Source organism: Podarcis muralis, chromosome 10 (genome assembly GCF_964188315.1).
Source record: "Podarcis muralis chromosome 10, rPodMur119.hap1.1, whole genome shotgun sequence".
NCBI lineage: Eukaryota > Metazoa > Chordata > Lepidosauria > Squamata > Lacertidae > Podarcis > Podarcis muralis.
Window position 1 is genome coordinate 40986876 of NC_135664.1, and position 22321 is coordinate 41009196.

Below are 22321 nucleotides of genomic sequence, written 5' to 3' on the forward strand. Positions count from 1 at the left end.
GAATTAGCTTACAACAGTACCAAATTGCTGATGATGAGGAACGTAGTCTTAGGTCATGTAGTGCAGATTTTCATTTTCATTTTTGCATTATTCGGGAGCTTCAGGCTTTCACCAGCAGTTTTATAGTACATGTGTTGGAGGAGATCATGCACTCAACGCAGGCAATTTGGAGCTTATTAAGAACAGCATGGTCTTCGAGGCAATGGAGGGACTTATTTGGTATCCTAAAGCTGCTAGACACTCCTGCATTTCTTTTTCTATATCGGCTTTCCTACACGATTGCTCTTTCTACCTCTTTAGCCAGTGGCAGTAAATTGGACAAAGTACATTGCTACTGTGTGTTTTACCAATGTATATATTTTTGTTGCTTATGTTGTGCCTCTGTCATGTACAGTTGTACCTCGTTTTGCGGCCGGGATCTGTTCCGGAGCCCCAGCCACTAGCTGAAAACAATGCAGGGCAAAGCGCCAATCTGCACATGCGCGTGGAGCGGTTTGTGTTTCTGCACATGCGCTTCTGCGCGATTTAGCACTTCTGCACATGCACAAGCGGCAAACCCGAAAGTAACCCAGTCCGGTACTTCCGGGTTTGCCGCTGACATCTGCCGGAATGGACGCTAGACAAGGCCAACATTTGCAGAGGTATTAAAGGTAAAGGTAAAGGTACCCCTGCCCATACGGGCCAGTTGTGTCCGACTCTGGGGTTGCGTGCTCATCTCGCTCTAGAGGCCATGAGCCGGCGCCGTCCGAGGACACTTCCGGGTCACGTGGCCAGCGTGACGAAGCTGCAGCTGACGAGCCAGCACCAGCGCAGCACACGGAAACACTGTTTACCTTCCCGCTATAAAGCGGTACCTATTTATCTACTTGCACTTAAGAGTGCTTTCGAACTGCTAGGTGGGCAGGAGCTGGGACCGAACGACGGGAGCTCACCCCGCCATGGGGATTCAAACCACCGACCATACGATCGGCAAGTCCTAGGCACTGAGGTTTTACCCACAGCGCCACCCGCGTCCCCTCACAAAGGTATTACTGTACTGTATTTACAGTTCTGTACTGTATTGAAATAAGTCTTATTTTTATAATGTGTACACTTGCACCCCATACAGCAGGGCATTGATAATTCTAACAATGATTTAAATAATGCCGTGCCCCTTCTCTCCCACAAGCATGCTGTTCCTTGCACACACCTGCATGTAGCTTCTTGTCTCCTATTGGACAGTGATACACACTGGGCAAGTGTGTAAACGTAAGACTTTTCTGTAGAAGGAAGCAACTACAGGAGGCCCATGAAGGACTTGTGTATCTACAGTGGTGCCCCGCAAGACGAATGCCTCGCAAGACGAAAAACCCGCTAGACGAAAGGGTTTTCCGTTTTTGAGTTGCTTTGCAAGACGAATTTCCCTATGGGCTTGCTTCGCAAGACGAAAATGTCTTGCGAGTCTTGCGATTTTTTTCCGCTCCCCCCCCTTTTTCTAATCCGCTAATAGCCTTTTAGCTGCTAAGCCGCTAAGCCTTTAATAGCCGCTAAGCCACTAATAGCGCTAATCCGCTAAGCCGCTAATAGGGTTGCTTCGCAAGACGGAAAAACCGCTAGACGAAGAGACTCGCGGAACGGATTATTTTCGTCTTGCGAGGCACCACTGTATTTTTCTTGCTTTCCTTACTATTCTCTCTGAGGTACCTGTGATGTGGCAATTGCTCCCCCATCTCACTGTTCACACACCTGTCTCTGTGTCTGAATAATGGAGTCATATTTCTGTCTTGAAAAGCTTGCATTTATAGGCCATAATTTATCTCATTTGTGTGGTCAGGCTGTAGCAGCTGTGGAGTCGAGAGTTTCTTAAACTCTATTATTCACTTTGTGGATCTGCAGTTTCTTTTCATGCTTGTGTTTTGAGTCCCTGTGGGAACCCCATCCATGTGCTGGTTAATTATTTATAAGTGGTCAATACTATACTAGGTTTACAGGAGGTTTGTTTTGGACTGTGGTTTGCATTCCCTAGTATTGTTTTGCTTGAGAGCCAGAGCTCCATGAGAGTATTTTCATAGCAGGAACCTGTTTTCATGTGATCGGTGGGTGGGAAGATATGAACCCGATACACCAGCACTGCATAAACAAAACGGTTGACAAGCCAGATATCCTGAAATGGAACATGGCCTCTGAGATTGCAAGGATCAGCCTGAAAGAAAGTTGTTATGTTTTTTGAAAAAAATAAAAATAAAACCTAAGATTTTCAAGGATGCTGAACTGTACTCTCAGTATCAATGTTTGCCACAGCCTCTGGGTACCTAAAATGCATAAACTAGATTAACTGTGGCGGGGGGGGGGTGTCCTGAGGCACCAGTGCAGCCGTCAGAAAGTCTTATGAAAGTTCTCAGCAAATATTTCCTCAAAAATCCACAATGCCCATAGCATTTTTGTTCCAGTCTGTTTTTTTGCCCTTTTATGTGTGGCAGCCACTTTGTGTTGCCATTTTTTGACTGGTGCCCATCAAAATTCTAAATGTGCCCATTGCCCCCCTAGAAGGTTGCCAGCCCCTGGTATAGAGTAAAATGAATTTTTCTTGAATCCTTCTCTCGTGTTGCTATGTCCATTAAGACCTCTTAAGTGCACTGGGATCAGTTTACCTACAAGATCACCTCCCTTCATATGTGCCCACTCAACTGATTTGGTCAGTGGAATTGGCACAACTACAGGTGCCACACAATACCTGTTCTCCATTTGTAAGAACTCAATCGTTTCGTGTGGCAGCCCCTGCACTGTGGAACTCCCTGGCTCTTGAGAACAAGCAGGCAACATCACTTATACACTTTTCAGCTCCTGCTTAAAAACATTTCTGTTTAGACAAACCTACCCAGATACTTACAAAGCTGAGGTAGTATAAATCTGTTTTGATATTTTAACTTTTGTATGTTTCAAAGTAGGGTTGCAATTCTATTTTTTCTTGATTTCATTGATTTATCTTTTTATAAACCGCTTTATCATCTCAATCAGCCTCTGCTTTTAGTTACTACTTTAGCTACTCCTAGGATTCAGTTTTGTAACAAGGCTGGTGCTGACCTCAAAGGTTTATCACTGCACAGTGGTACCTTGGTTCTCAAACTTAATCCGTTCCAGAAGTCAGTTCCAAAACCAAACGTTCTAAAACCAAGGCATGCTTACCCATAGAAAGTAATGCAAATAATAATAATAATAATAATAATAATAATAATAATAATAATAATTTATTATTTGTACCCCGCCCGTCTGGCTGGGTTTCCACTCTGGGCGGCTTCCAACAAAGATGAAAGATACACTAAAATGTCACATATTAAAAACTTCCCTGAACAGGGCTGCCTTCAGATGTCTTCTGAATGTCAGGTAGATGTTTATCGCTTTGACATCTGATGGGAGGGCGTTCCACAGGGCGGGCGCCACTACCGAGAAGGCCCTCTGCCTTGTTCCCTGTAACTTGGCCTCTCGCAGTGAGGGAACCGCCAGAAGGTCCTCGGAGCTGGACCTCAGCGTCCGCGCAGAACGATGGGGGAGGAGACGCTCCTTCAGATATACTGGACCGAGGCCGGAATGGATTAATCCGTTTCAGACTTCTAAAAACAACCCCTAAAACAGCAATTTAACATGAATTTTACTATCTAACTAGACCATTGATACATAAAATGAAAGCAATAATCAATGTACTGTACTGTAAAATAAATAAGACAGTATTCTAGATGATATAAAAAAAAAAATTCTTACCTGCACTGATGATAGTCATTGGGGGGCTTTTATCCATTTCCGCAGTCACACAATCAATCAGTAGCTGAACTGGGTTCCACGCAGTCACAAAAACAAATTAACCAAAAAAGCCTCAAAAACGAAAATGCAAAATAAATAGCAAAAACAAAAGCACCAAATATAATCCGTTCCAGAAGCCCATTTGACTTCTGAAATGTTCGAAAACCCTAGGGGCAGCTTCTGATTTGTGCAGGTGCCCCGGAAACAATAGCCGACAGTCATATCAGATGTTCAGCTTCCAAAAATCGTTTGAAAACCAGAACACTTATTTCCAGGTTTTCAGCATTTGAGAACCAAGGTACCACTGTATCTGCCTACAGAATAAGCATACAAAGATTCCAGAACCAGTAAACATTTTTGGAAGGGGTGCTCCGTGGACAAGGAATTGCTATAATACTCCTGTGACACATTATCTCCCCCTTGATATGCTGCATGAATTCAGGGAAATCATTGTATTTATTTACTCTCTTATGTTGCCTGGCCTTTGGAGTTTAATTTATGTCTCTTTTCAGGACTCGCCTTTTGATTTTTGATGTTGTTGTTTTTACCCTTGACCTGGAAGTGAATCCCACTTTGATCTTATGGCATTCTTACCAGCACCCACCCTTCCGTACCCTGGCAGAATATTTCACAAGATCCCTATCTGCAGGCCCATCGGAGTGTCCACATCAACTGTTTGCAAATCGCTACAATATAGGCTCAAGTTGAAAACCCATGATTAGTAAGCTGTGTCTATAGCTCCCAGGTAAGTCTCGTGTGTTTATTCCCTAAACATCCTTTTGGAGTGAAAGGTGGAACAGAAATCTATCAGCTTAAAAGGGAAGGAAACAGCAAAAGTAATTGAACTTGTCTTGATTGAGAAGCTCCAAATGACTAGGAATATAATTAGCTGTGAGAGTGGAATCATCTTTCAACTGAACTTTTGTTTCAGGGGCCAGGTGTGCTGAGTGTGGTTAGATGGTTTTACACTGACTTGATTTCAGTTCTGAAAGAAAGACAGAGGTTCCTTTCAGTGCTAGCTCCAGGTTTTGGCTGTTCTTTGGGCTTGCTACTTTATTTTTAATTTTTTTATTGGGTTACAGATGCTTCAGGTTACAGACTCCGCTAACCCGGAAATAGTACCTCGGGTTAAGAACTTTGCTTCAGGATGAGAACAAAAATTGCGGGGGGGGGGGGCACGGCGGCAATGGGAGGCCCCATTAGCTAAAGTGGTACCTCAGGTTAAGAACAGTTTCAGGTTAAGAACAGACCTTCAGAACAAATTAAGTTTTTAACCCAAGGTACCACTGTATTATTCTATCTCACCTTTCCTCCAACTAGATTAAGGTATCATACGTGGGTTTCCCCCCTCCTCTTTATATCCTGTGAATGTGAGGTTAGGCTGAGAAATGGTGACTGGCCTGAGGTCACCCCGTGTCTTGCATGGCTGAGTGGGGATTTGAACCCTGGTTTCTCAGATCCTTGTTGAACACACCAACCAGTACACCACACTGGCTCTGAGAATCTGAGCATCATTCCTCCTTAAATAGGTCTACTAACCTTTCTACTACAGTGGTACTTCTGGTTACGAATGCTTCTGGTTACAAACGCTTCTGGTTACGAGCTCCGCTAACCCGGAAGTAGCTGCTCCTGGTTGCAAACGTTGCTCCAGGGTGCGAACAGAAATTATGCGCCAGAGGCGCACACGCAGCGGGAGGCCCCATTAGCGAAAGAGAGCCTCAGGATACGAACGGTTTCAGCTTAAGAATGGACTTCCGGAACGAGTTAAGTTCTAAAGCAGAGGCACCACTTTATAGCCACTGCCCCTTCATGCGGTCTCTTCCTCTGAGCCCAGCCTGTATTTGCATGGAGAGAGCGAGATAAGCAGTGGTTGCTTCTTCTCCTTGTTCCCATTGACAGGACTTCATAGGTCTCCAGGGTCCCCCAGCTGGAGGGTGGGTCTTTGCAAGAGCCGACCCTTGACCTTGGCCCCATTGCAAACTTATCCAGGCAACAGCCAGTTTGACAGATATTTGGAACATGTTGTAGTAGAGGGATATCTGTATATATGCCCTGCTGATGAGCCTCCCAGGGACATCTGCCTTGCCACTCATGGATTGGAAAGCTGAACTAGATGTATGCTAAGCTAGATGTTCTGATGAGTGTTTTTCTGTAACAAAGCAGCATTGGTTGTAATTGGAACTAAAAATAACTGTAACTGTTTTACTGTAATCTCTGAGCTTAACTGCATTATATAACCGCCTCTCGTAAATGGCAATTATTTTTATGATTGTAAGAGCAAACAGCTGTAGCAGAAATCCCAGATCCATGACCTCAGTTGTTGTGATGCTGCCTGTGCAAATTTTTTTCTTTAGAAATTGCCGTAATGAGAATTTTGCCCAGTCTAGTTGATTGTTTTGCAAGCATCCTATAGATGATACTTGATAGGCTTTGCGAAGAGAGAAAAAGGAGTGAGATTACCATGAGAGCTCCACTGTTTACCATAAAGACCATATTTCAGTTTATTAAGCCAATATTTGAACAAGCCTTATGACCCCACAGTCAGCCACTTTGTTCCTCCCTTCGCAAAAACCATGAAACAAACCAGTTAAACTTAATTTCTCTTTATTTATAAACCGTGGAGCTATGGTTAACAACTTCAGAACAGCTTCAAAGCATGGTTTCATAATGTGGCTTGTTTGGAAACCTTGATGTAACAGAAAACTATGGTTAACTGAAGACTTCTCGGTTTCTTTGCCTTCCTACACAAAGGGGGAAGTGAAATGGCTGCATTTAGGGTCCCAAGGCTTGTTCCTGTTTCTTGAAGACGTTGGATACATGGGCGTAGGTTTTTTCTTCGGTTAAGGGTCTCCTGAGTTAAATCCTGAAAGGCCAGGATGGGGTTTTCTCCATATCGGAGGTTGGTTGAGTTTCTGAGGTTGTTCCATAATTTTTCTTTTTGTAGCAGGCGGAGCACATGATTATGTCTCATGGAGGGGCGTTGGCTTTTGGCATGGGTCTTAGAGCTCTGTGTGCCCTTTCCAGATCATCTACTTTGAGTTTCAGGCTTGGAATTGTGGTTTTTAGCCAGCATACAATGAGATCGGCCAGGTTTTTGTCCTCCATTTTCTCGGGAAAATTGCGGAGGAGGATATTGCAGTGTCTACTGTGATCTTCAGGGTCTGCTAGTTTAATTCTTGCTTCCATGCTTTCTCTTTCTTGGCAGCTATCCATATCAGCTAATTTATTTTTCAGACATGTGTTTTCCTCTTGGAGTTGCTCTATTTGTTTTAGTTGCATCTGGTTTTCCTTTTCTAGAGTGGTGATGGTAATTTTGACTCACAGGCAGTTTTAATTTCACTGTGGGGACCACGGGACCTGGATGTCGGGTCCATGGGTTAGGGCTAAGGCAGCGGTCTTCAGTGGTTCAGGCCTCTTGTATGGATGCCATTACAGTTCTTCAAAGAAAAAAATAATAATAATATAATAATAATATAAATAAATAAATTCCAGCAGGGGAGGGCCTGTGCCGCATTTGTTTTTCCCCGGGCTGGTCTCTGGTGTGCAGTTCCCTCCTGGGCCCCGGCCTGCTCTTTGCACTAGCCACTGGGGAGGTAGGCTTGGGGTCGGGCCCAGGCTAAGCTGAGTGATTCCTTGCGGTGTCCCTGGCCCTCCCGGTACCCTCCTACCTCTCTTCCTTGCCAATGGTGGTGGCAGTGGTTGCGGCAGCAGTGGCGGCAAGTTGGTGCTTGGCTGGGGGTGGGGGTGGTTCTGCCTTGCCTCCTGTTTTCCTTGTTTTTTGTGTTTGGCTCCAGAGGCCTCCAGGCCCCAGAGCTCTGCTAGGTTGTCAGTGGGGTGCTCTCGGTCCCAGCAGGATTGAAGTGGTTGTGGGGGGGCTGGAGGCCCTGTGTGGCCTCCTCGGTTGTCATTCTGGACACCCCTGATTCCCCCCAATCACGGCAGCAGCGGCCCAGGGACTAACCAGGTAGCGCAGTTGGTGCTAGCCATCCTCAGGAGCTCTGCACAGCCATGCCCCCCTAATATAGTATTTTCAGCTTCTTGCTTTACCCCTCTGCTTGAATAAAATCTCTAGTTAGATAAATAGGAAAGCATCTACCATCCCTGTCCTTTTAGGAGTTCTTGGTTTCCATGAAGTCGAGTGAATCAGCGCCTTTGGTTATGTGTTTCCTGTTGCGGCTGTTGAAATATTCAAATTGTACTGAAAATGTGACTGTTTTTACCTGTGTTGGCTTGATGAAACGAGCATCTGTTTCAAAGAAGACAAATTGGAGAATAGTTGTTTTAAAGGCTGTTTCAGTATGAATCTGAATCTTTACCAGTGTGTTACACAGATTTCGGCCTTGTGCCTTTGTTTGTGCTGCCAAGGGCACCTAGCATTAAATCACCTCATGTCCTAATCTTTCAGCTGTTGTTTACGGCCATAATTTCTCATGGGGTTGACTTGGGGGCACAAAATGTAACCTGTTCTTTGTATTAAAACTGTAACATGGGTGACTTAAAAAATGATGCTCCTTTGCCAATCAGTATATACTTACTCTTGTAAGTCATATTATGTGATCAACTCCTAAAGCACCCCTAGTATGGACTCCCTGTTCTTCCTCTCTGCATTTGTTACAAAGCTGGTTTTGCAGTTTTAGCATTTCACACTCCCAGCGGCAGCCACTCTAGCATTCAGGACAGATTTATCACTTAATTCAGTGGGTGATTTTGAATTTCTTGCTGAGGGAGATGAATTCATTTAACCTTTCGTGGCTGCACGTATCCATTGCATGTAGGACTTGCGGGCTGTTGAATTCTCTCCTCCCTTGGAGGAGTTTATCTCCTTTGTTAGAGAAAAAACTGCATCAGTGACCTTACAGTTGTGTTATAAAAATAGAATTAAGTAGACTTTAGCAAATGTGAAGAGAATTATTTTATTTGCATTAGTTATTATTTCTGTTGGGACTGTGGACATGACCGTGGAACAATCTTTTGTTTACCTCTCTCCTAAGGCACTGCAGTGTAAAATTATAGATACAGTGGTACCTTGGTACTCAAACTTAATCCGTTCCGGAAGTCAGTTCCAAAACCAAAGCGTTCCAAAACCAAAGCGTGCTTTCACATAGAAAGCAATGCATAGTGGATTAATCCATTCCACACTTTTAAAAACAAGCCCTAAAACAGCAATTTAACATGAATGTTACTATCTAACGAGACCCTTGATCCATAAAATGAAAGCAATAAACAATATACTGTAGTCACACAACCAATCAATCTGTAGCTGAACTGGGTTCCACACAGTCACACACAAAAAGGGGCCGCAAGAATAAAAATGCAAAATAAATAGCAAAAACAGACAGACCTCAGCGTAACACTCAAATCAGAAGCGTAACACTCAAGCACATTCGGCTTCCGGGTTTGCAGTGTTTGGGTTCCAAGTTGTTTGAGTACCAAGGCGTTTGAGAACCAAGGTACCCCCCCCCTCTCTCTCATATCTCACTTTACTGAATATATATATAACATAGAACATAAAAAGAGCCTGCTGAACCAGGCCAAGGGTCCAGCATCCTAGTCTCATAGTGGCCACCCAGATGCCTTTGGGATGCTCACAAGCAGGAGCTGAGAGCAACAGCACACTACCCACCTGAAATTCTCAGCAACTGGTATTCAAATACATACTGCCTCTGTTCCTAGAGGTAGCATCTAACTATGATGACTAGTAGACTTATCCTCCTCTAATTCCATTTTAAAGCCATTTAATTTGGTGGCTAGTAGCCACGGATAGCCTTATTCACCACCGATTTGTCTTTTCCTCTTTTAAAGCCGAAATCCATTTGTTATGTACAGTATGATTAGATACGTGTATTTACCACTCTTGAAATATGCCTTGTATTTTTTACACATCTCCACGTAACATTTTTCTAAATTAATTGCCCTTGTATTATTATCTTCATTGTTCCTGAACAAATCACAAAGCACTTCGTTTGCCTAGTTCCCACGATTTTAAAGTGGCAATCGCCATATGGAACTGTAGAAGAAGCAGCTACGGTGATGCCGTAGCAAAGTGTGGAATTCCTATCTAGAGGAGTTTATAATCTAATAAAAAGGCTTGAGCAAAACCAGCGCTGAACAGTGCTTTCCTGAAAACAAAGCAAGTGGCGAGCGGTTGCTATAGCTGCAGTGCTTCGAGGAACATATGGCCTTTTAGGAATCACTGGAGACCTTCCCGCTGTGCTCCATTAACAAATCGTTGCTTCAGTACAAGCATAACCTCTGCAGTGACCTGCTTATTCGTGTATGTCCGCTGTGCATGGAAATCCTGTCTTGATCACAAACAGGGAACTGGAAGAAAATGCTGAGAGATGGGCAAAAGCATTTCCCCCAATCAGAAATAGCTTAACTAAATTTATCGCACTGTTTCCTCTCTCTCTCAGCTCTGTTCCCATCAATATTCCTTAATGCAGGGCAAACATTTTGGAGCTCCTTAAGATCATTTATTTCCCATCATACAGCCCTCTGAAAAACCACTTCTCTATTAAAATACGTCAGTTTCTAACAGGGCACATCACTGCTACTTCCATGCCAAGCTACTGCTTGTCTGAATGGTAGAGCTGGGTATAGCTGGGCACCGTTTACCAGTAGCAGGCAGTGTGGTGGGTTGGCAGCACACACCTCTGACCTCCTGTTGCCCGTGTCACCTAAACAGACTGAGATGGAGAAGGGGAAGCCGTGAGGAGGTGGCGAGGATGACATGGTGCAAATGCAACAGTGGAGCCAATCCCCTCTCAATCCCAATGTGCAGCAGCAACGCAGAAGGTCAGATGGCCACCACTGACACACCTACTGGCCACTACTAGTGTTTATTCTGCCGCAAGTACTTCTACCTTATTTCTTTTCTCAGGCTAGAAGGCCTGGTCAACTGAACCTTCAGTGCTTTAGTTTGTTTATTTCACCATGACATGACCTTGCCAACAAAGGTCCGTATAGTTAAAGCTATGGTTTTCCCAGTAGTGATGTATGGAAGTGAGAGCTGGACCATAAAGAAGGCTGATCGCTGAAGAATGCTTTTGAATTATGGTGCTAGAGGAGACTCTTGAGATTCCCATGGACTGCAAGAAGATCAAACGTATCCATTCTGAAGGAAATCAGCCCTGAGTGCTCACTGGAAGGACAGATCCTAAAGCTGAGGCTCTAATACTTTGGCCACCTCATGAGAAGTGAAGACTCCCTGGAAAAGACCCTGATGTTGGGAAAGATTGAGGGCACAAGGAGAAGGAGACGAGAGAGGACGAGATGGTTGGACAGTGTTCTCGAAGCTACCAGCATGAGTCTGACCAAACTGCGGGAGGCAGTGGAAGACATGGCGTGCTCTGGTCCATGGGGTCACGAAGAGTCGGACACGACTAAACGACTAAACAACAAAGGATGTCTCACTGTTGCCACGAAGTGTGCACCAGGTTTTGGGTGTCAGTGAGGTTAGAACCCAAAAACCAACCTCTCAAATTTGCAGCTGTAGCAGGAAGAGAATTCATACAACCATTTCTCATCTATCTGATGATGATAACTCCTGTATGTAGAACTACCTCTTTCTTGCATCAGCAGAGTGCTTTAGGATCTTTGCCTCTGACTCGAAGCTGTCATAGCCAAAGCCACCCATCTGAATCCAGAACTCCAAGGTCCAAGCCAAGTACTCTTATTTATGCCAGCTGGGTCTCATGGGAGTTGTAATGTAAAACATCTGGAGGGAAACAGGTTGGGGAAGGCTATGTATTGTAGAGCACACAGGGGTTTGGGGAGTGACTTCACTGAACAGCTGTGTGGTAATGCCTGCTTTATACAATGTGATGATTGCAACCAGTACAAGAAGCTGTAGTTTCTGAATTGGATGTAATATCACACCTCTCAGGCCTTCTACAGTATTGTGTTCCCTTCCTATATAGATTTTCTTTTGTCTGCCTGACAGCTTCATTATATTTCCAGTCAAGTAAAAATGAAAAGAGCTTAGCTATACTTAGCATGGAAAAATAAATTGTTTGGCTTTCTCAGTTATAGTAATGATTGACTACTTAAAGAACACTATCAAAATGCTAAATTGCTATTCTGGTGGTATCTTGAAGGGAGTAAGAATAAACTGCTTTAAGATAGTTGTGATTATTATTCCTCCATCTCTCTCTCTCTCTCTCTCTCTCTCTCTCTCTCTCTCTCACACACACACACACACACACACACACACACAAACACACACACACTTGCACTTCTGCATGTGATAGTGAAATATTGCTTGTGGCAAGGGTTTTATCTGTTATATCCACCACAAAGAGATGTTGAGATTTTTGCATGATGTCATCTAGTTCAAAAGGAAGCAGCCAGCAGTAATGGGCCCCTTAATGGGCTATTTACTATTGCAAAAAAGTAGAACACTTATTTTTAACATCCAGTATGTTCACCTTTGAAGCAAGAGCTTATTCCTTTGAAATGTGTACATGTTAGACTTTTAAGACAATCTGAACTGGACCAAAAAGATCTATCTAATCCATCATCTTGTTTGCATCTGCAGCCACCTGCCTCTGAAAAAGCCACAATCCCTCTTGAGCATGAAGGTTCCATTAGACATTTTATCTCATACCATTAATAGCAAAATGCATGTAGAGTGGTGCTGATCTTTTTTAAAAGACATGTAGGTTAGAAACCAGCACCCCAACTTGTGGGAACAAATTCTATATTAATTATGCACTACATAGCCAATGGTCAGGGATGGTGAGAGTTGTCGTCCAGACTGGGGGAGACTGGTCTGCAGCCTTTCTGGAATTCAGTATTCCAAGAAATGAATAAAATAACAAAACAACACTAGGAAGTCAAATCAGAGTTAGCTTTATTAAATATATTACAATGCAACAATCTTGATTTACATAATAAATAATTAATAAGCCATTTATTACAAGCAGCAAGACGTAATATAACTGTACACTGGAAAGACCTTTCTGGCACAATGATAGAACAGTTTAGGAAACAGCTCTCCTTCAGACATTAACAAATAAGCTACAGTTGATAGGTGGAAAGATAAAGAAAGATTGCTTTACCCCGGTGTGATTAAATTTTGTAACATATGCCAGTACAGTCATACCTTGGCATTCAAATGGAATCTGTTCGACTTCCAAAATGTTCAGAAACCAAAGTGCGGCTTCTGATTGGCTGCAGGAAGCTCCTGCAGCCAATCTGAAGCCGCGGTAGCCCCATTGGATGTTCAGGTTCCAGAGAACATTCGCAAACTCCGCGGAACACGCCCAGGTTTGCGGCGTTCAGGAGCCAAAACATCCGAGTATTAAGGCGTTCGGGATCCAAGGTACAACTGTATTCCAGAAAACGAAGAAGCTCCACCACCAGCATCTGGCTCAATCTGGTTGATATAAACAAAAATTACTATCTTCTCTTTCAACCCTTCTCCCGCATTTGTAAATATACCAACACTTTATATTGTTTCACTGGTAATATAAAAGGAAAAAATGACTATTACTCATAATTAATCTAAGCACAACCATAAGGGCTCATGATTAGGCGGTTTAACTATGTGATGTTGAATGTTATATGTTAACTATGTTCTATCCAGTTTCCCCTTTGTTATTATTATTTAAACCGCTCCATGAACCAAGAACTTGTACATGGACCACTAATAATGAATATATGTCATAGATATTACTGCAAATTTATTATGCTATTTTTGTGATGTACAAATGGCATGAGAATCGGTATTATTTATCTCACTTATTATTCCTATGATCCCTGTTTATAAAGCCCATTAAAAAGTCTTTTTTTAAAAAATAGAAGACTGAATCCCACAGACTGCCATGTTTTTGTCAGAAGATCTGTTTTCAAGTTCTTACTGTTTGTGTTGGATAGTTCTTGTTATCTGAAAAATTGAATACTGTATTTTTTTTTTTAATGGTTGTAATAGTAGCTGCCTTTTCCATCTAAAAAGAACTTTGTAATATGCTTATACAATCTGTTCTGAACAATCCAAATTATCTGCTAAGCCTTGCATATCTATCTATACTCTTTCTAAAAAAAAAGAAAGTGAAAACTTTTGACAATGACGTAGGAGTTGTATTTTTATTATTACTATTGTGCTGCTTTGATTTGGGGTTGCTGGCATGATCCTGGAGTTCTGAAATATCTTTCAGAATAAGGCTGTTTTGTAAGGAGCTGCCCGTATCCCTCCTTCCCACATTCATATCCTACCATTATAATTAGTGCCCATTGAATGGTGTTTATCACCCATTTTGATACAATTTCCAAGGCAACAGAAGCATAGGGCCAGTCCTATAATTGGAAAAGGAAGCCAATACTAACACTTACATTCTGAGCTTCGAGAAGGATTACTACTTCTAGGTTCAGGTGTAGTGGTAGCAGTGGAACTTCTTGGTTCTTGGTTCACCCTCTTTAAACAAACTTGGGTATTCCTTTACTTTGGAACTTTTACCTTTCTTTGTCACCACACATGTCCAGTGGACCTAACCTGCACAATATAGATGGATCAAGCTAACCACATCTCTCAAACGCTACTTCTCTATAGGCTCAATTCAGTAGCAGTTGAAAATGTGAAATTGCTATGTGCTTCCTTGGGTATTCATCAGCACTGGTACATTTGCATATTTTGGAAACTTTGGGTTGTGGGGACACTTACTGGACTCTATTTTGGACCCATGGACTCCTGAAGTACAGATACATAAACAGATATTTTGACTCTTATTACTAAATGAGATTTATTTATGATCCCTATCTAATGATTGTTGCTTAGTAGCTGATTGTTCCCCAGTAACAATGTGGCATTAAAAGTGGTAACAATTTTTCATAGTGATGCACATTTTCTTTTCTTTTAGATGATGAGATACCTGGAATTCCTCGAAACGCTTTAAAGAGTCCACCAACAGATCAGCAGATCAACAAGCTTGCTAGGAGACTTGGACCTGAATGGGAGTGCATCGTATTGTCCCTGGGATTGACGCAAAATGACATTTATCGTTGTAAAGTCAATCACTCCTACAATATCCAGTCACAGATTGTGAGCGCATTCATTTTATGGAGGCAGCGTTTTGGGAACAAAGCTACCATGGAGAGCCTGTGTAGTGGTTTGAAATCAGGAGAAGTGGATTCTTCTGTGATCCAGCAGATGTTCCAGTGACCCCCTAGTGTGACTGGAGGCTCAAAAGCCCCCTGTGTATGAAACTGAATCCAACATGTTCACAGAACTGCAAACCGGAAAACATTTGGTGTGCTTCAGTCCCTTTTGAAATGGATATAAGCATGCTGTTGAAGTAGCCACTCATGAGGTAGCACTACAGGTAGGAAGAAGCTGCTGCCATTGAACAGCAATTGGGGTAGAGGAGCTCCCACAGCCTTTGATCCGTTTTCATCATCAGCATCAGTGGTCAGGGATGATTTAGTCCAGCAACCTATGTGTGGGAAACCCAGCCAGATAGGCAGGGTATAAATAAATTATTATTATTATTATTAGGGACGCGGGTGGTGCTGTCGGTTAAACCACAGAGCCTAGGGCTTGCTGATCAGAAGGTTGGTGGTTCGAATCCCCGGAACGGGGTGAGCTCCCGTTTCTCGGTCCCTGCTCCTGCCCACCTAGCAGTTCAAAAGCACATCAAAGTGCAAGTAGATAAATAGGTACCGCTCCGGCGGGAAGGTAAATGGCGTTCCCGTGCACTGCTCTGGCTTGCCAGAAGCGGCTTAGTTATGCTGGCCACATGACCCGGAAGCTGTACGCCGGCTCCCTCGGCCAGTAAAGTGAGATGAGCGCCGCAACCCCAGAGTTGGCCACGACTGGACCTAATGGTCGGAGTCCATTATTATTATTATTATTATTATTATTATTATTATTATTATTTATTGAGAGCCCCAAGTTCCCATCCTTGCATTAGGAAATGCAAAGTGACAGAGGCAGCAGCCAGAGGCAGCAGCCAGAGGCAGCGCTTCATGAAGTGCTCCCAACCTCCCAACCTCTCAGCCTACAGACTCCGCTAACCCAGAAATAGTACCTCGGGTTAAGAACGTTGCTTCAAGATGAGAACAGAACTCGTGCTCCGGCAGCGTGGCGGCAGCAGGAGGCCCCATTAGCTAAAGTGGTACCTCAGGTTAAGAACAGTTTCAGTTTAAGAACGGACCTCCAGAACGAATTAAGTTCTTAACTAGAGGTACCACTGTACTAACAACTGCAGCTTTCAACCTTTTGTTTAGAAAGTAGAAGGGCTAACAGAAATAAGCATCCACCTGTAGGAGCTTATGTGCCAAAAGCTACTACAGTGGTACCTCGGTTTTCGAACATCTCCGTTGACGAACATTTCAGTTTTCAAACGCCGTAAACCCGGAAGGAAATGCTTCACTTTTCGAACACGCCTCAGAAGTTGAATATGCCATGCATCTTCCACTGAGTGCAAGATCCTGAGGCCTAGCTGTTGGCTATTGGGTCTTTGGTTTTCGAACGTTTCAGAACTCGAACAGTTTTCCGGAATGGATTACGTTCGAAAACTGAGGTACATTGTATACATTACTTAGCCTTTTTCAGGCATTCAATTTACTGATGTAAATACAATCACATGAGGAAAGAGAGTAGGGGCACATTTTGCCTTCCAACGTAATGCCTTCCCCCTTTTTTATGGCTGTCTACTATAAGGATGAAGGTCTGAAGTGGTATACAAGTACAGAAGCCTTGCCACTTAAGAACTTCACTTTTGAACTCAAGGAGGGCTATAAAGAAGGGGAAAACAATACCTCAGAGAGAGCAGGATTTGCCAGCATGCCTCTAATGCCCCATCCATGGTTGTCTTCAGATAAGTAATCTGAACCTGTGAGACATTAGGAGAAATGTCCTAGGGTCTGAGCTAGATCATCAATGGGAAAACCTGCTGGCAGGTACTAGGGGTGTGCTAAATGTAAATAGCCGTGTCTTAGGACAGAGACTTGATATCCACTCACACTTGCTGAAGGTCACTTCAAACCCTGTGAAGATTAACACAGGCAAAGAGATCTCTGTTTTGGAAGCAGTCACACAGCTTCTTCTGGAATAGAATTTAGTTCCATCCAGACAAGAAGACAGCTTCCTGTTGATTCATATTGTCAGTATAATAGAATCTGAGTTATATCCCTGTAACAACACTCTGTGGCAAGTTGTGAGTAGATATCAAGTCTCTGTCCTAAGACACAGCCATTTACATTTAGTGGTCCATAAAACTGAATGAAATGAACGGAATGAAACAGTTCTCCAACTTGAAAGGGCCATGCAGTAGGAAGGGCAAATGGAATTGTTGCTTCTCAGGTGACTGTGTTGGAGAGCTGTTTCATTCCATTCATTTCATTCAGTTTTATGGACCACTTTTCTGCTTTAATATCTACAAAAGCTTAAAATGAAATCCTAAAATCCTACTACAGTGGTACCTCGGGTTACGTTACCTTCAAGTAACGTAATTTCTAGTTATGAACGCGCCAAACCCGGAAGTGTATACTTCCATGTTTCGCCGCGCGTGCGTGCACAGAAGCAGTGCCTCCAGATACGGACTTTTCGGGGTACATATGGACCCCCGGGATGTATTAAGTTTGTATCTGGAGGGTCCACTGTAATACATTTATAAAGAGAGCAGCAATATAGAATGGCCAATATTTTTGAAATGTTTTGGACTTTTTGAGGGTCAAAATATCCATTAAAAGGCATGGTTGAAAATAATGGTTTTAGTCTGGTGCCTGATTAGTTCTAATGTGGGTGTTTCTCTGTATGGTTGAAGGTAGTTTCTCAAATTCTAAGTGCCCAGATGTGCCCAGTTCATGTATAATGTGTTTGGGGGCGGGGCGGAGCGGGTTTTGGTTTGTGGTTTCTTGGCCTTGTTCTTAACATGTTCTTTGTGTTTTTATATTGTGAACTGCCCTGAGATCTACAGATGAAGAGTGGTATATTAAATAAATGAAATGAATGTTGCTATGTTCTGTATTTACTTGAATGTTATGAGCACCTACCTTTTTTGGCCGAATTCCGTTGCAAAAATTAGGGTGTGCATTAGATTTGATGGTACATTAGATTCGAGTAAATACAGTAGTTCAGTTCCATACACAGATGGAGGAGGTTAACTGGAAAATGTTCTAATGTCCTAGAGCCAGCGGTGGAGAACCTTTGTGGCTCTGGAGGCCAGATCTTTACTTGGCTTCATCTTGCAGGCCAATTTTGACAGGTGGGTGGGGCAACCCACATGTCAATCAAATAATGCCCCACCTGTCAAAATCCCTTTCAGTCCCTGTTATAGCATTTAAGCAGGGGAGAGTGAGGACTGTACGTTCTCTCTGCAGCAGTTTCTCCCACCATTTTAAAGATGACTGCTAGAGCAATCTTTGAAAGGGTGGGAGAAACCTGCTTTGAGTCAGTCCCCACTCTCCCATCTGAGGGCAGAGGGATGGGGACTGAGCAGTGAGGCAAGCACATGTTTCTTCATTGCAGTGTGATGGAGCAGCCTCTCTCAGAGCGGAAGCCTAAAACAGACACCAGCAGCTTTAGGCACCCTATTCTGTCATATAGCAATGAAGAGGAAAACCAGGTCTGCTTTCAGGTTTGCTGTACATGCAGCAAGGAAAGCAGACCTGCTCTTTTTTTGGAAAGCCTGTCCCATGCTAATCCTTTTCAGAGGTTGAATGGATCAGCATGAGGTAGGTTTTCCAAGAAGGTTTTGCTCTTCAGTTGATGTCACCAGTGACACCAGCTGATTGGCAGTTGGGCATCATTTGGAGGGAATGGCCTTGCAGGCCAAACTGGACCCCCTGATGGGCCCATATTGGCCATGGGCCAGAGGTTTCCTATCCCACTCCTAGGGTGTGATCTAATTTTGCATGCTTGCTTTGTCTGTCTCTACTAAACAAAGCTACATAAACTGCTAAGCTTGTCCAATACTTTATTTGCAGTTGGTCGCCATTCAGTGTTGCTAATAAACTTAAGAAATGCAAAGTTTTCTGTGAAAAACTGAAGATATGGAAAGTGTTCTTCCCCTACATCACAGGCTTTCTATTGTGATAAATAAATCCAGCAATAAAAAATATTATTAGATTGGAAATGCTAGATTTCCATAGAAATGCCTAAACATTTTCTGTAGATTAAAAAAAATGCTGCAAAAAACATTTGACTAAATATTTTCAGTCAGAAATGTTTTGCAGCCTTGCAATTGACTCTGTGGGTTATGTCTGTCAGCCCAATTTCCTGCCCGCAGTTCCAAGAAACACACCATCAAGTATTTATTTTTGATTCTCTATAAAGCAGTGCAGCACCACTTGAAGTAATTTATGCTCCAGTCAAATTTTAATTTTATCCTGATGATAATTATGTAAGAGTATCTGCTTCCCAAATGTGTAATCAGTAAGCCAGTTTGGCCTTGGGGTCTTGTTTCTCATCTGCCAATCTTGTTTGAACACCATGGGAATGTATATTTGAGCTGTCAACAAATGAAGTGTAATCTGGTAGGGGTGCTATTCTGTAAGTACCAAAGAAATGATGTAGTACAGTGGACACTCGGGTTGCGAACGTGATCCGTGCGGGAAACTCGTTTGCAACCTGCAGCATCCGCAACCCGCAGCGCCACGTCTGCGCACGCACAGGTTGTGCATCGACATTTCTGCGCATGTGCAGAGCACGATTTAGCACTTCTGCGCATGTGCAAGCACTGAAACCTGGAAGTAACCCGTTCTGGTACTTCCGGGTTCAGCGTGGTGCGCAACCCAAAATCGCACAACCCGTAGCATCTGTAACCTGAGGTATGACTGTATAGTGGTAAAGTGTGAATTACCAGTGGAGTTTGAATCTCAGCTGAGCTCTAGAATGGCCTTGTCAAGCCACTATCTCTCAGCCTGGGCTCCCCCCCCCCCTTGGTACTATGAAGAAAATACTAGTTTACCTTACAACTGGGGACTGAGACCAGTGTACTGGACTAACCTTTTGGGAAACACTTCCACTTCATATATATGTGTGCAGGACAAGAGAGTGCAGGGCTGGGGTGGCACAGAAAATATGTGCCTACCCTCTGATCTGGCCCCATCCACCATTGGCTGTGGCCCCTCAGTTGACCCTGTGTAGGTCAGCTTCATAGGAAAAGGTTTTTCCAGCCTTCCTTACAACACTGTTCTAAATTGCGGTGGCTAACCTGTGGCCCTCCAGATATTGCTGGTCCCCAATTCCCATTAACTCTTGCCATTGGCCATGGTAGCTGGGGTTGGTGGGAGCTGGCCAACAACATCTGCGGAAGCCACAGCTCAGCCATCCCTCTAAGCGATTTTCCTTAACAGTAGTAGAAACAACTTGCATTAACTACTACACTGAGGGTTTCCACAGTTAAATTCACAGGAAACTAGTGCTAATCCGCCCAGGAACCTCACCAAAATGCTGGAGAGGATGCATCTCCACAGGCACATACTTCCACATGTGGTGGGACTGCCACCAAATCCAACTATTCTGGACAACAATCATACAAGAAATATGCAAAATAACTAAGCAAGTATTAGAAGTCACCCTAGAACTGGCCCTACTAAACATTTTCCAAGAGAGTAATGCCCACTCACATCATAAAGAGCTCATAATCCACCTACTCTCAGCAGCCAGAAATATCATAGCCAGACACTGGAGAGACCTGTCAGGAGTAAGCATGGACCAGTGGTTTCAAATAGTATGGGAAACAGCCTTATTAGAAAAACTAACCAATAAACTGAAACTGATAAGGGGACAAATAGAAGACGCCTTCACCCCGCTATGGCTCCCCATTATCACATGCACAGCCTAACAAGACGACAAGAATCCACCAGCAGCATACAAATCAATATGGCTAACCTGAATCAAAAACACCCACCTACCCCACTCACTCATGAAAACAGTTCACCACAGCCAATCACAAACAAACAACCACACCCTAGGCCAACCCCAACCTCTCTCACCACCAAAGGAATACAAGCAAATAGTAAAGAGAACCCACACAAGCGACACTGACACAAAACCCCACACATACACAAAGTAGAATAGAAGCATTGCCTCCCAACCCCAACCACCATGCCCCCCTCCACCTCTTTCCCCCCTTTCTTCCTAAGGTAACACTAATGTCTCAACAAATGAAACTGATCTGTAGAAAATGTAGCTTAAAAAAGAGTCATTGCACATACTTTTGTAAACCAAGAAATCTTTAATAGAAAATACGTTATTAACAAAATTCACATGGGCTTTGAACACAGTCAGAGGATTTCTGGATCAATGGAAAAATAGTTTTCTTCTGGCCTGGAAGAAAAGGAACAGAAGGTTTAAAAAAAAAACAGAAAAGAAAAAAGGTACAAATAACATGATTTGCAATTCTGACAGGCATGCAGGTTTGACACCCTTCCTTGCCCAGGACTTAACGGACTCACAACCTGTTTAGAGCAGCCTGTAAATTATTGCTCTCAGGCTTGACAACACTCTTCTGCTACTGTTCTCTCATCACAGTTGAGAGGATTATGCTAAAAGGAAACCAGGACGATATGGATGCAGCAAACTCTGTAACTCTAGCAACAGTTGCTAAAGCACACTGCTTTCATGCTTTGCATGTTAATTACGCTTGAGCAGAGTCAGGTTTCGTACCCATGGGTCCATTATAACCTGGTTTCTTGAAGCACAAGACTAGTCTCCCTTGGAAGAATTGTCCTGGGAGGAAGTTTAGAACTTTGAGAGACATTTTCAGTTGAAATGAGACTTGCCAGGACATTCCTAGATAGTCTAATTTTAAAAAGGTGAATCGGGTCATACAGTCCTGAGACTAAGTCTCATGGAATTCGGTGGGCTCACTTCCGGATAGACATGCATAGAATTGTACACTTATATACTCACAAGCCAAGAGGGCAGCACCAGTTCAAACAGCATACAAAAAACTTGCTCAGGTAGAGTACTGGTAGGTGTGCAAAAATCAATCACTCAGTCTTTATTACGGTGCATAGACCCAACAAATCATTACAAAGCAACGCACAATTCAGACAGCCTACCTCTAGGTTAAACAAGCATTTTGTTCAGACTTAAAGATAGGGATCATTGGTTCTTGCAACCACCGATAAAAACTTCGCCACTGCTAATGTTCTTGCATTTGTCTGGTCTTCCAATAGGAAGCTGACATAGTGAGCCTCTGATTTTCCCGGGAAAGGTACCAGCAAGGGTAATATCAGTTCAGCCCTGGCTTGCTCATATTTTGCACAGTGCAGCAAAATATGTTTTATAGAATCAATGTCTTGAGCACACGAGCAGAGTCTGTCCTGGTAGGGAACTCCTCTCAACCTGCCATCCAACACTGCAGAAGGAAAGACGTTTAGTCTGGCTTTGGTGAATAACCTTTGATAATTTGGTACTGTCAGGTTTTTAATGTAAGGTGTTACTTAAAGATGTGCCCATATTGTACTCCTACTGCCAACAGACTACAGACTGCGTGTGATCGAGATCGCAAGTCACTGTGTGTATTATCCCATAATCTTTGCTTTAGCATCTTTAGGGCACCTTCATAACGCAGGTAATAAAGTTGGGGGGGGG

The 22321-nt window shown here is 43.3% G+C and overlaps 1 protein-coding gene across 1 annotated transcript in view; it reads left to right on the top strand.

Moving 5' to 3' along the window:
* The window catches only part of CRADD (CARD and death domain containing adaptor protein), a 36445-nt gene extending 20696 nt beyond the window's left edge, over positions 1–15749 (top strand). The window contains exon 3 of the mRNA XM_028746811.2: positions 14634–15749. Coding sequence (XP_028602644.1) covers positions 14634–14935 — 302 coding nt within the window. The 3' untranslated portion in view covers positions 14936–15749. The remainder of the gene's footprint in view (positions 1–14633) is intronic.
* Positions 15750–22321: the final 6572 nt, after the last annotated feature.